The sequence below is a fragment of the Paroedura picta genome, chromosome 8 (assembly GCF_049243985.1).
Source record: "Paroedura picta isolate Pp20150507F chromosome 8, Ppicta_v3.0, whole genome shotgun sequence".
In the NCBI taxonomy this organism is placed as follows: Eukaryota; Metazoa; Chordata; class Lepidosauria; order Squamata; family Gekkonidae; genus Paroedura; species Paroedura picta.
In genome coordinates this window covers 37264034-37277163 of record NC_135376.1, presented here as the reverse complement: position 1 = coordinate 37277163, position 13130 = coordinate 37264034, and the positions used below count along the sequence as shown (strand labels likewise).

General features: G+C 42.1%; 1 protein-coding gene across 2 annotated transcripts in view; it reads left to right on the top strand.

Moving 5' to 3' along the window:
* Positions 1 to 186: 186 nt before the first annotated feature.
* The window catches only part of KY (kyphoscoliosis peptidase), a 34633-nt gene continuing 21689 nt past the window's right edge, over positions 187 to 13130 (top strand). Inside the window, exons 1-3 of one of the 2 annotated variants that reach the window (XM_077349115.1) lie at positions 187 to 569; positions 6969 to 7031; positions 12704 to 12751. In XM_077349115.1, coding sequence (XP_077205230.1) covers positions 428 to 569; positions 6969 to 7031; positions 12704 to 12751 — 253 coding nt within the window. In that variant the 5' untranslated portion in view covers positions 187 to 427. The remainder of the gene's footprint in view (positions 570 to 6968; positions 7032 to 12703; positions 12752 to 13130) is intronic. The other variant, XM_077349114.1, reaches the window with a different exon arrangement.

Here is a 13130-nt window from a genome sequence, read left to right as displayed (position 1 = left end):
GAGAGCAACAGTGGTGTTAGCAGGATTTACATGTGGGCGAGGGCTTAAAGCTGAAAGGGCAGCCAGAAAGGGAGGGGGGTGTTTGAAGAGAACATGTTCTGAAACTAGAACTCTCTCTCTCCCTCTCTCCCCCTGAAATGTGTCTCCTTCCTCAGGTTTAGGAAATGGATCCCTGCTGGGATTTCCTTTCAAAGGTGACTTGTAACCTACTCATTAGGGTAGATTTCTGCAGGGCACTCTCTAACGGTGTCTTTGGCAGGGTCAGCCAAAAGCTGTGTGTGTGTTTGTGTGTGTGTGTGTGTGTATGTGTGTGCAATTTGGGTGAGGGGAAGCACTTGCTTCTCAAAGGGTGGAAAATACCCACCGCCTCTGACAGCCGCGGCAGCAGCAATAGGAGTAGCTCGACGAGGAAGGAAGGAGAGGCATAATGGGTACGATGGAGTTTCCTAAAGACCTCAGTGAGGTAGCTTTAGAAATGCTTCTCATAGTCCAGCCTGAGAAGAGGAAGACAGTGCAGAGGTTGCAGTCAGACAAACAGACGGAGAGCCGTGCTTCTCACCAAAGCCAAGGTAAAGAAATCTGTATTGATGTGGCAGCTTGCAGGGGTGGGCAGTGCATGCAATCCCAGAAGCATTAACTAAAAGCTGGATGAAAGGAAAGGAGACAATTTATATCCCCACACACACCACCACCACACTCTTAACAAAAGATGGGAAATCTCTTTGTCTTGGCTCTGTTTGCAAACTTTCAACTTCTTGCCAACTTTCAAGTGAAAAGAGTTGGCATGGGGTGAGAATCTTAAAAATGTATACAAAGAACACACGGTATCGCTTGTAGCAAACATGGGCGGGGGGGACCCATGCAAAGGAATGTGGAAAGAAATCACCACATTACATATGGTTGTTACAAGGATAATATATGAATACTATCCTCAATGTTTTGTTTTATGGTACAAGAAACCCACAAAGTATCATTCAGAAAACGCCCTCAGTCTGCAGACAAAGCCACATAAAGGGCTGCAGCAGAGTGATTCTGTAATTCAATCTCAAGTCTGTTGCCATCATAAACAAAGGGAACAAATGCTTGAGCAGTGTGTGTGCTTACATGTTTGTTTGTATATGTGTGTGATTAAACACTGGAACGATCCACTTACAGCTGCAGTAGCATAAAAAATCTGAATCATAATTTTTCAGGGGTCATGACTTAATGGTAATCTATGTACTCTCCTTTCACTGTACAGAAAATAAAAATAAAATGAGTGACCTGGGGGAGGGGGGGAGCCCAGTTGCTGAGGAGTTTGGACACTGGTGAAACAAGTATTTCCATTTGCCCCTGGGAAATGATTGAAGGATACTAGGCAATGAAGATGGGAAGGGCAGAGTATGAGACGGTCCTTCTTGGGGGTAGCTGCATTTTTGACTGCCCACAATGGCTTTTTTTGCTCATGACAAACAGTTTCTCATTCACACTGAAGCACACTGGCAGGCTTGCATGCCACTGCTATCCCACGCAATATGGTGGCACAGGAGTGGACTTCCATAAAGAACTATTTTTTCAGTCCTTTTGTCTGCCTAGTTTACTGGACTTCTGTGCAGATTTCTAAGCACTCTGCAGTGTTTGATATACTACAAGATATTTTTAAAATTTTTTTTAAAAAAACCTTCCCGTGTATTATCTCAAAAAGTATGCCAATAAGATCATCAATATTCAGGACTGTTGGAAAGGTGGAGAATGGGGTGGGCAAACTTTGGCTCCCTGGAAGTCCCTGCAGCTAGGCAAGTCATGGTGGTGGTGGTAGAGCTCCCAGAGGAAATCTTGTAGCCCTTTAATGGTTCTTGGCAGCCCTACTGCAGATTAGGGGGTGAGATAATAGTGGCTTGCATAAAGCCACTCGTAGTGCCATCCTACAGCCTTCTAAGCCCATGGACTTCAATTGACTTAGAAGAGTGTAACACTGCTTAGAAAGGCACTGACATTGACTTCATGATGGAAGGGAAAGTTGAATGAGGCTCTCAGTTTACACTTGTAGCAACTCAACGACAAAAGCTCTTTTGTACAAAATTCCAGTTATTCCTTATGGCAATGGAGGCAGCCAATCCATCTGCCAAAGTTATCAGTATTTCAGTACTGGATTTTTTTGCATGTGAAAGATCCTGTTAAATTGGACACTGTGTGGTCAGATTAGCAGTAAATAGAGAGAGATTTTGCTCAATTTAATCCATACTGCAGAGATCCAGTTGTAATGTGAGAAGAAGGGCCTATACATTGTAAGCATGTACTACACACCCAATTTACAGAGCACTTTGCATTGAGAAACAAAAAAAAATCATTCATTGAGATGCATTGTTGTGAAGGTGTGTGTGTGTATGTGAGTGTGTGTGAAGTGCTGGCAAGTTGTTTCCAACCTCTGTGTTGGATCACGGTATATATTTATAATGGTCCCATTGCAATATCAAGCTATTCTGATTTCTCTTCAGCAGCCCAGCCATTCTTTGCTGCTTGGTCTGCTGCAGTGGAGAGAACAGAACAAAACATCCTGACTTTATGTTTGTTGTCAAACAAGTTAGAGTATTGGGGATGGAGTTGGGAACCAAACAGGGAAGTAATTGTTCCTTGACTCTGAACCAACCCAAAGTTACTTTGGGATAATTTTGTTTATTTCTGGCCAGCTCTTTGGTGCTTTCATCATTTGGAAGGGTTTGTATATTGTTTACATTCCAGACACATAAATATAACCTAACAAACACAGTCCCAAAGTTGGGCCTTTAATACTACAAAAACAAGCTTTAAATTCTTAGGGGGGAAATCTCAAAACTGAAAAGGCGTGTTCAGCTAAATTGCCAGTGAACAAGAAACATAGACAGTGTAAAATGGACCAAGGGGGTGAAGGTGGGGCCATTCATCCTCTGCACAGCTTAAGAAAGGATTTTGAAGGGGGCCCTCAAGACAAATGTCTTTTTGCTTCCTCAAGCCCAAGATCATCCTGTTATTTTTACATTTCAGTTCTGCCCATAGCCACTAGGGGGGCAAGGAAGTCTGAGGGCATTTCCACACATCTGTAAAAATAGTGTTATGCCAGCCAACTGGCGTGACGCTAAATATAATCACACCTCCCCGCCCCTCCTCATCTTTTTCCTGTCTCTGCCGTCTTTTCACACTTCTCACCTTCCACATCGCCTGCTTGAAATGGTAGAGAACAATGAAGTTTATATGCAACTCTCTTCTGCCTGTCGATCAAGCCAGGCAGCCAGTCCCATTTCGTCAAGCTTTAAAGGTGCCAGGATGCCCGCTATTTTTTTAAAATGCATACTTCTCCGTTGCTATGCCTATAGATCTAATCATAGATGTATAGCATTTTTGAACACTATCCCTTCTTGAATAATGAGTCTTGTTAATTTTAAAAATTAATCTTGTTCCTGTTTTTTTTTGGGGGGGGGACTTTAGAGAGGCATGCTTTCTGCTACAATGTTTGGAAAAAATTCTCTCTGGCATCACCTGCATACTTGCCCACCTATTTTTTTCCCCAGGATTTCAGATATATTTAAAAAATCATTCCCATTCCCATCCCTGGAAGAGGGGGGTGGGAGCAAGGGCAGGATGAGTCAGGTGCCTTTCACGCGATTTAGCCTCCATAACTTCCCTCCACTGGTTGCCTGCTGGTCGCTCTCCATTAGGTAGCACTACATAGGTTGGTGAATCCCCTTTTGGGGATTCACCAACTAGCACTTTAAGATGGAGGATGTAGCTGGCCATTTACTGCCCAGGTGCTGCATGTTGGAGACGACATATGGTGGGGCCAGATTATAATGACAATAAAAGGTAAGCATTTCACTATTTTTAACGGGTGCGGAAATCCCAAGCACAGCAAAACACTCTTGGATCAGCTAAGCTTCCCTTTTCTCCAAGATTCAAGCAAACATTCTTAACAGATCCTGCTGATAGCTGCTACAGTTGTTTGTTTGTTTATTATAGGATTTATATTCCGCCCTATCTTTGTGAACTCATTGCCAACCTGCAGGTCATTTTCTTCAATACCTTTGACCATTTCAGCAGTGGATCTAATCCCTGCGATCAGTGGTTTTACTTACCCAAAGAATGTAAAAAAGTTCTACACAAAATACTCCCACAAACAGCACAAATCCAAAATTCTTGTCTGCTTGCCCCCATATTCTCAGAATCCCTAGAAGCAACAAATTTCATTTTCCCTGCATGCTACAATTCATGTTTGGCTAAATCCAAATTTAGGGATTTGGAGTTTCTTCCTAGCCCAGCTCCATTTCCTCCTGCTGCATTGGTAATGCCATGGCTACACATCAAAAATAGTCCACTTCCTGCTGCACCCCATCTCCATTGTTTAAAAAAGCTCACATTATTATGCAATCCTTATTGTACGAAATAAACCAATACGGTGGTGCTCATAGCTGAATGCTTGCAAGTTGCAGCAGCCTCCCCTTTCCCCTTTCCTTCATTTATCAATCCTTTCTGTTTATATTATAAAATTGCATGGCATTGCTGAGCTTCCTGTCTTTATTGTCATGATTAATGAAAATACATTTGTCATATAGAGCAGTGGTCCCCAACCTTTTTATCACCGGTCAACACTTGACAATTTTACTGAGGCCCCGGTGGGGGTAGTCTTTTGCCAAGGGACATCACCGCTGCCGGCTGAGCCCCTGCTCCACTTGCTTTCCCGCTGGTGCCCCTGACTTCCCGCTGCCCATTGGGGGGTGCTGCAAACAGCAGCTGTGCAGTGCCACACCGAGGGGGAGCCCCAGCCATGGCAGCCATTGGAGAGCACCAAAGGTGAACCGGTGGCAGAGTGGCAGCGCAGCCCCCGAGGCAGCAGCTGGGGAGGAGGACAAGGAGGAGCCACGGCCCAGTACCAACTGATCTACAGACCAGTACCGGTATCCGGACCGGGGGTTGGGGACAACTGATATAGAGGAGGGGCCTAGATAGCCCCAGCCTAGACTGATCTCGTCAGATCTCAGAAGTTAAGCAGGGCCAACTGTGGAGGCAGGCAATGGCAAATCACCTTCTGAGCATCTCTGGCCTTGGAGCCCCCACAACGTTGCATAAGTCAGCTGTGACTTGATGGCAAAAAAAAGAAAAAAGAGGGGGGTGTTAAAAATTATCCACCCACCCCAGGTTCCAAATAGGTGAGGTACACCACTGCATATTTTTAAGTAGATCTCTAAGTTGTTAGATAACTTGTTTAATTACATGATTAGTTTGTAATTGCTTTAGGCTACAAATTTAAGAATGTTCATCTCATTCTTCCTAACAACAACCTGGTGAAGAAATTTCTTCAAGTTTCCCTTTCACTGTTTTCACCAAGCTCCCTGCTCACTCCCATGAACTGAGGTCTGGAAACAGAGGTCTCTAACTGTAACAAAGATTTTACCCACCAAACCAATCACCTCTCAGATATATAAATATCATGCTAGTGCAACATAGTAGCAGGATTAATCATATTGCAAAGTGTGTGTAACAGGTAAACTGCATAACGGCATGCTTTCTTAGATTTTGTTGTGATTTTTTGAAAGCATGTTAATTGCTCTCATGATTATAGGAGAAAGTCTAAAAACTGGCATACATTAATGGCAGATGGTTGCAATGGCCAAAAGATCTTTGAGAAATCCCCATTCCTTAGTCCTGGAAGCATTTCTTCATTCCTTTCTTATCCGCTCTTCCTCTTTCTCGGCTTCCTAACACCTCTCTCTTTGTCAAAATATTTAAAATGCTGTGGTTAATAAAAGCTGGCATGTGAACTGGCATTTCCATTTCCAGAAGAGGTCATTTCTGCTGATTTCCCTTTCCCACAGCAGGCTCCCATTTTGTCCTTTATAGGTGCTGGTGATTTTAGGAACGAATGGGGGAGGGTGTGTCACTGAGCTTTCTTGTTTCTTTAGATCAGGGGTGGGCAAACTGTGGCCCTCCAGATGTCCATGGACTACAATTCCAATGAGCCATGTTGACAGGGGATCATGGGAATTGTAGTCCATGGACACCTGAGGGCCACAGTTTGCCCACCCCTGCTTTGGAAGGTTGGATATACGCTATTATCTACTTTTGTGTACAAATGTGCATGCTTGAGATTTTTTTTAATTACAAAAGCATAATATATTTTAAACCCGTGGCACCTTTAAAACCAACGAAGTTTTATTCAAGGTATGAACTTTCATGTGCATGGACACATCCTCAGATACAAAACACAAAAGCTCATTTCTACACTATAAACATCATACATGTTACTTTGATACTTCTATCTCCACAGCTGGGGTGCAGGGTATTCTAATTCTAGTTAGAATTTTATTGTGGGATCAAAAGGAAGCAAGGCTTTGATATACAGCAATGCTTTCTCAAACCACACAGGAAATATATACTGAGCATTTGACAACATAATATTTTCCATAGAAATAAAATTATACATAATCCTGGCTTGCCCAAATAAAGATGAGACTATATTCTAAAAGGTGGCCCAATATAGAAACTTATCTCAAAACTACCTTTTGAAATGAACATTTTACTGAAAACTGAACTAAAATCCTCTCTCTGGTAGACTGCCTTTCCACAATCATTGTGAAGAATGAAAAGATGTTCATGGGGAAGCATTAGAGTTGTCAGCTCCAAGATGGGAAATTCCTGGAAATTTGCAGGTGGAGCCTGGGGTGGGTGAGGTTTGGGAAGGGGAAAGATCTCAGCACTGTACATTAATAACCACAGAGTCAACTCTCAAAAGCAGCCATTTTCTCAAGGGAAACTGGTCTCTGTAGTCTGGAGATTACGTGGTTCTGAGAGATCTCCAGCACCCGCCTGAAGACTGGTAACCCTAGGAATCATTCAGATACCCGGTGGGTTACCAGCAGTCTGAAATAATCAGAAGCCAAGAGGACATGTGCCACACATGTTGTTTTTGCATACTGAAATGGTCTTTTAGAATCTCACACTGTAACTTTCCATTGTAGGCTTTCTAAAGGTTGAAAACAGAAACAACAGGCAACAGCAGAACCAAGAAAATGACCTTCAAGGTATGTCACTTCTTCTCACACCCCCTGTGTCCATACATGTGAGAAATGCACTCTGCTAGAAGAAATTTTATTGTGTTTGGAGAGAGCATCAGGCTTTCTCAACCATGTTTTTGTGAATAGATGGGAGTTAATTTTTATTTTTAATGTGCTAAACATTCATTGGGTGATATGACAATGTATGACTTTGTAGACCCACCAGCCCCTTCCTAAATGGCCAATTATGAACCTGGAGGGGGTGAGAAGGGGAGTGGCCTCAGGTGGGCTGGTACAGTTATGCTTCCCAACCATATTCTGCATGATTGCACCACTTCTGGGATTTCTTAACACATTAAGAATGTTTCAGGGGTTTCTCAATGGTAAAAAAAGTCAAGAAAGGCTGCTTGACATATATCTGCAGACCCAAAATGTGATGTTGCTTGAAACAGAAAATCCAAATGATGCCTGTACTTCTACAAGGTGGTAAAAAAAATAATAATACTAATTTAAATAATTGACGATTAGGTGCCCTTTATCAGTACTCCAACATCTGTGTTCATCCTGGTTAATGATTCTGCCCTGATTCCAGCATCAACATTACTGGTACCTTTGGGCACTTTTATAATTCCTCCCCCCAAAACTTGGCAGAAGGCAAGCAGCAATGGCATTTTGTAGGAGTGACAGGAAAGAGTGTGGGTGTAATAGCTCTTTTTGGATTGGGTAGTGAGGTTGGAAAAGTGTACTGACTCTCAACACCTTGAATACTTAAAATGACAAACATAATGCATTGCAATTAGTAGCAACTTGCATTTTCACAAACAAACATCAGGCCTTGTGCAGCTACTCATGCAAACACTCCTGCTGTGCTAATGACAAAACCCAATAAAGCACAGTCGTGCTGATTCTTATGCAGTGCCAGCTGCCACAGAGCTGGTGTCTCAATGCAACAATTCTTATCTTTACCAAGAAATCTGCAAGGCTGCTAAGAGCCGGCTACCCCAAGTCAACGATTACCTCAGGTTCCCTCATACCACCAAAACCCATCTCTAAATTATATGTAAACAAATTACATGACTTCTTGTAAGCAGGAATATTTTAATTGGATTACTCAATGTGTAATATAAATTTTTCCCAATCCATTTCCTCACTTTTATACCCCAGCCTTCCTTTAAGAGGCTCATAGCTTGCCCTTCTCGTTTTATAACTGCAACTCTATAAGGGTGAGAGAAAGTGACAGACAGACAGAGAAAGGTCACACTTCCTCCTCCTTCTGTCATTGGAAAGGATGCATAGAGTTGCCTCTAATGTAGGGTTAATATGTGGAAATGGGCAATAGACGTTTTTCATGGCTGGGGGTTAAATAACATAATTTGTTAACTCATTCTATTGAATATTTCTATTACATGCTTAGAACAAGACATATTTTCTCCAGGACTGTTGGCAACTTTATTTGCAGAATTTCTAGCTGCATACCAGCAATACTGTGACAGGCTTCTTGGTCCCCAGGATGACCACTCCCACCCCCTAATTTTGCCCCCCACCCCACCCAAGCATCACCAAATTCTGGGCACAAAAGGAAAATTAACGATTCATTGAATCTAATAATAATTAGCAGCAATCTCCATCATCTTTTGGATATCTATTGAGGATCTCTAGTCCTATAATGAATTGTCAAAAAAAATCCCCTTGTAGTGGCATGGAGGTGTCAACAAATCAATTTCAGCCACTGTGGTTGGATTACTGTACTTGTGAAGTCTGACACCATGAAGCAGCCAGTGCTTCTAACAGTATTTCTGAATGCTATGATGTAACTGCAGATAGAGCCATATTAAAACAAACACATGGCCATCTCCCACATTGCAGCAATATCTCATCATTCATGGGCTGGAGCCATGACAGGCATAAGATACGTGGTACCCAGAATGGCAAATGCATATTTGAAATACTGTTGTTTCTCTCTGGAGACTGTCAAGATACAGATCTTTGGAAGAATAAGGATGTAACCTAACATTCCTTTACAGTGCCTGATCCATCATGAGGACTTGGGGTGGATAGCAACTGTAATAAATCAATATCAAATTGCAAGGCTAAAATAACATGATATAGCCCAAGCCATTGTTCTCTGAAAACCAGTTTCTGAAAGATAAGCGTTGCCTTGCTGGTTTAGACAAAACATCAGTTCTGCTCTGTATTCTTCAGCAGTGGCCAGGTCAGTCACAGGTCTCCCAAGCAGGTAATGATGTTTGTAACCAAAGCCTGTTCTTCTTCTCAGTATTTGGTAATCAAACGAAAACGTTCATGTTTTGATGCTGGTACGTTTCCAGCCTGAAGCAGTTCCCTGGCTTTAGAACTGTCCACAAAAATGCCTCACATATGTGGCCTTGGCAATAATTTATAGTTAAGGAGGCAGCCTCACTGGATCTTGAGATGTGTGGTGGGAGAAAGGAAAAGTAGACAAAGGGACCTACATTCTACCAAAGCAGGCTTTAAATGGCAAAAGCTTCCAGTTTGTTCCTGCCAATGTATTTTGGAAAACAGCAACCTTTGAACATCCAGGGGAGCCCACTTTGTGTCACAGTAGTTTAGCTTCAAACAGGGTTTAATTTTGAATCAGAGCTCAGTTCTGAAAGGGGTTCTTCCAGACATGTACCTAGTGTCTTTCTCTCATTAGTGTATAACCACCCCTAGCCTCCCTCCAATCTAAGATTAGAGGAAATTTCCTGGCAAATCTGAACTCTTGTACAGAAAGAAAGAACCTGAAGATTTTGAAGCTATGAATGATCTTTTTAGGAACTGAATCTGAACAAAAGGGGAGTAGCCAAATAAAAGAGAGAGAATCTTGCTGAATCATCGAGTCAAGCACACTGCTTCCAAGAGTAGACAGCCTGAAGGTTCTGGTAAACCCACAAGCCAGTGGGTTATCTTACAAAAACGATAGCTTCCTCTACTATCCTGAGGGATGCTTGCCTCTAGGTGGTGGATGAAGATCTCCCGCTATTACGACTGATCTCCAGGTAGCATAGATTAGTTCACCTGGAGAAAATGGCCACTTTAGAAGGCAGACTCTAGGGTAGCGATCCCCAACCTGTGGGCTGCGGACCATATATGGTCCTTTGACTAATTGGAGGTGGGCCCCAAAGGACGCCTTCTCCCCCCCCCCAGCCCTTTACAACACACTTCATTGTTGTGGTGTGTCTGTATCTTATTTTGAAGGGATGTTTAAACATTACCATAGCGACCAGGGAGCGTTAGGGCAGTGGTTGAGAGTAGGGAAGTAAACTACCCCCCCGCCGGGCCTCAGTAAAAGGCGTTGAGTGGTCCCCGGCGTTGAGTGGTCCCCAGTGATAAAAATGTTGGGGACCACAGTTCTAGGACATTATAGCCCACAGAAGTACCTCCTTTCCCCCAAATCCTTCCCTGCTCCTCCAAGCCCCAATCTCCAGATATTTCTAAACCCAGAGCTGGCAACCATAATTAACCCCCAGCTGGCCAAGTAATTAGCATTTATTGCCTTTTTACTCAGAAGTGGAGCTTCCATCCTGGTATCATGGTTAGTTGTAACTTTTAAAACCATCTAAACCAGACTTTCACCCACTGTAATCATGAACTGATGGCACAAGAAGTGGCCCTAAGTAAAATCAAAACAAACCTTATTAAAACCTTCATAAACTCAAAACAAGCAGTGTGCATGACAAGAGAAAGAAGTGGAAAACATGATCGATTTTACTCAGTCACGTTTATCCGGCCTGGCAGAAAGTAATTAGATGCCTGAGCCAGTGAGCGTGTATCCCCAATGCTAGAAATATTACCATTTAGAAGTCAACTGAACATTTGGCCCAAAAAGGGTAGTCAGGTATGCCTTGAGTATGACTAAACTCTTTGGCAGTAAAGCTATCTTGCCCTCCTGCTTGTGGGAATTTCTATTGTTTAATCCAGAAGACCATTCAAAAGTGGTGTCCCCCCCCCCCCAGTCTGAAGTAGTACAATCTCTTCTCTCATCTCAAAATTCTGCCAACTCATTCTGCTTCGTGTGTAGACCAGTCCGATGGCACAGCCACATCTCAAAAATGACATCAAGAATGTGTAAATAGTGCAGAAAAGGGAAAATAAAATGATCATAGAATCATAGAATCATAGAATCATAGAGTTGGAAGGGGCCATACAGGCCATCTAGTCCAACCCCCTGCTCAACGCAGGATTAGCCCTAAGCATCCTAAAGCATCCAAGAAAAGTGTGTATCCAACCTTTGCTTGAAGACTTCCAGTGAGGGGGCGCTCACCACCTCCTTAGGCAGACTATTCCACTGCTGAACTACTCTGACTGTGAAAAACTTTTTCCTGATATCTAGCCTATATCGTTGTACTTGAAGTTTAAACCCATTACTGCGTGTCCTCTCCTCTGCAGCCAGCAGAAACAGCATCCTGCCCTCCTCCAAGTGACAACCTTTCAAATACTTAAAGAGGGCTATCATGTCCCCTCTCAACCTCCTTTTCTCCAGGCTGAACATTCCCAAGTCCCTCAACCTATCTTCATAGGGCTTGGTCCCTTGGCCCCAGATCATCTTCGTCGCTCTCCTCTGTACCCTTTCAATTTTATCAACGTCCTTCTTGAAGTGAGGCCTCCAGAACTGCACACAGTACTCCAGGTGTGGTCTGACCAGTGCCGTATACAATGGGACTATGACATCTTGTGATTTTGATGTGATGCCTCTGTTGATACAGCCCAAAATGGTATTTGCCTTTTTTACCGCTGCATCACACTGCCTGCTCATGTTTAGTTTACAATCCATTTAGTTTACGATCATGGAACTGGAACATCTTCACTAGAGGAAAAGCTAAAGAGGGTGGGGTTTTCTTTTAGATGAGTGACGCAAATGGGGGAGGGGCTTCGTAAAGGTTTATATAATTATGCATTATATGGAGGAAGTGGATAGAGAGATTATTTTCTTTTCTTTAACCATATAAGAATTCAGGGACACTCCATAAAATTGATGGTCAGTAGGTTCAAGACAGGTAAAATAAAGTGTTTCTACATACAATGTATAATTAACCTGTGAAATTTATTGGCATAGGATGTGGTGATGGCCAAAAGGTTTTTAAAGGAGGATTAGACAATTTTGAATCTGTCCATTCACTGCTACTAACTATGAAGTCTAAACTGGAACTCTGTTTGCAGGCAATAACCCATTTAATGTCAGTTGTTGGGGGCATCAGCTTTTGCCTCTGTGCCCCTGCTGTGCGCATTCTAGGATACTACTAGTCAACTACTGTAGGAAACAGGATGCTAGACTAGCTTGATCATTGGTCTGCTACAGCAGGGATTTTAAAAAATTTTCTACATTTCAAATGAAACATGCATTGACTGTTTTAGAGAGTTCAATTTCATTGAACCTCAATATGCTCCAGTGCAAAAATTCAAATGCAACAGAAATTCCGGTTTTATTAAATTCCAACACAGGAATGTTTGCTCTGTAATTCAAAATTTATAAATGGAATGGTATGTTTTTAAATTTATGTTCTGAAGATTTGCTGTCTGTAGTTCAAATTAATTTCTGTTTTGTTTGGCATCCCCTGACGATCTTCCTTCCTTCCTGTTTGGGAGTTTAGTTTAATTGCTTGGTTTAATTTCATATATATATATATACCATAATTTCTATGCCATGTGTTGTGTTTGTAATACTTCCTTTCTGTCACCAGGCCATGAGGTTCAGATGCAGCAAATCATTACATCCTGTTCAGATGAAGGTATGTGGTAAACTACAGCTTCCTATGCCAACGTTGCAAGTTCTGTGAGAAAATTTCTCCTAAATTATCATAAAATTCATAAAGCATTTAGAAAAGCTATTTTGAAAAATCATGGTGACATCAGTCAACTATGCAAAACTGAAAAGGGAAACCAAAACCCAACCTAACGAGGAAAGTTAGGAGCCCAAAGGTCGAACTACAAAAATATATGTTTTTTAATTTTCAAATATTTATTACATAAAGTGCACTAAATTCAACATATTAAAAACATAGTCATCATAGTTTAAAACATCACATTTCTAACTACACATGAAATAGACCAACACAGAATGGATCAAACATGTTTCTTCCTCAGGGGTCAAATTATTGTGAGAAATGC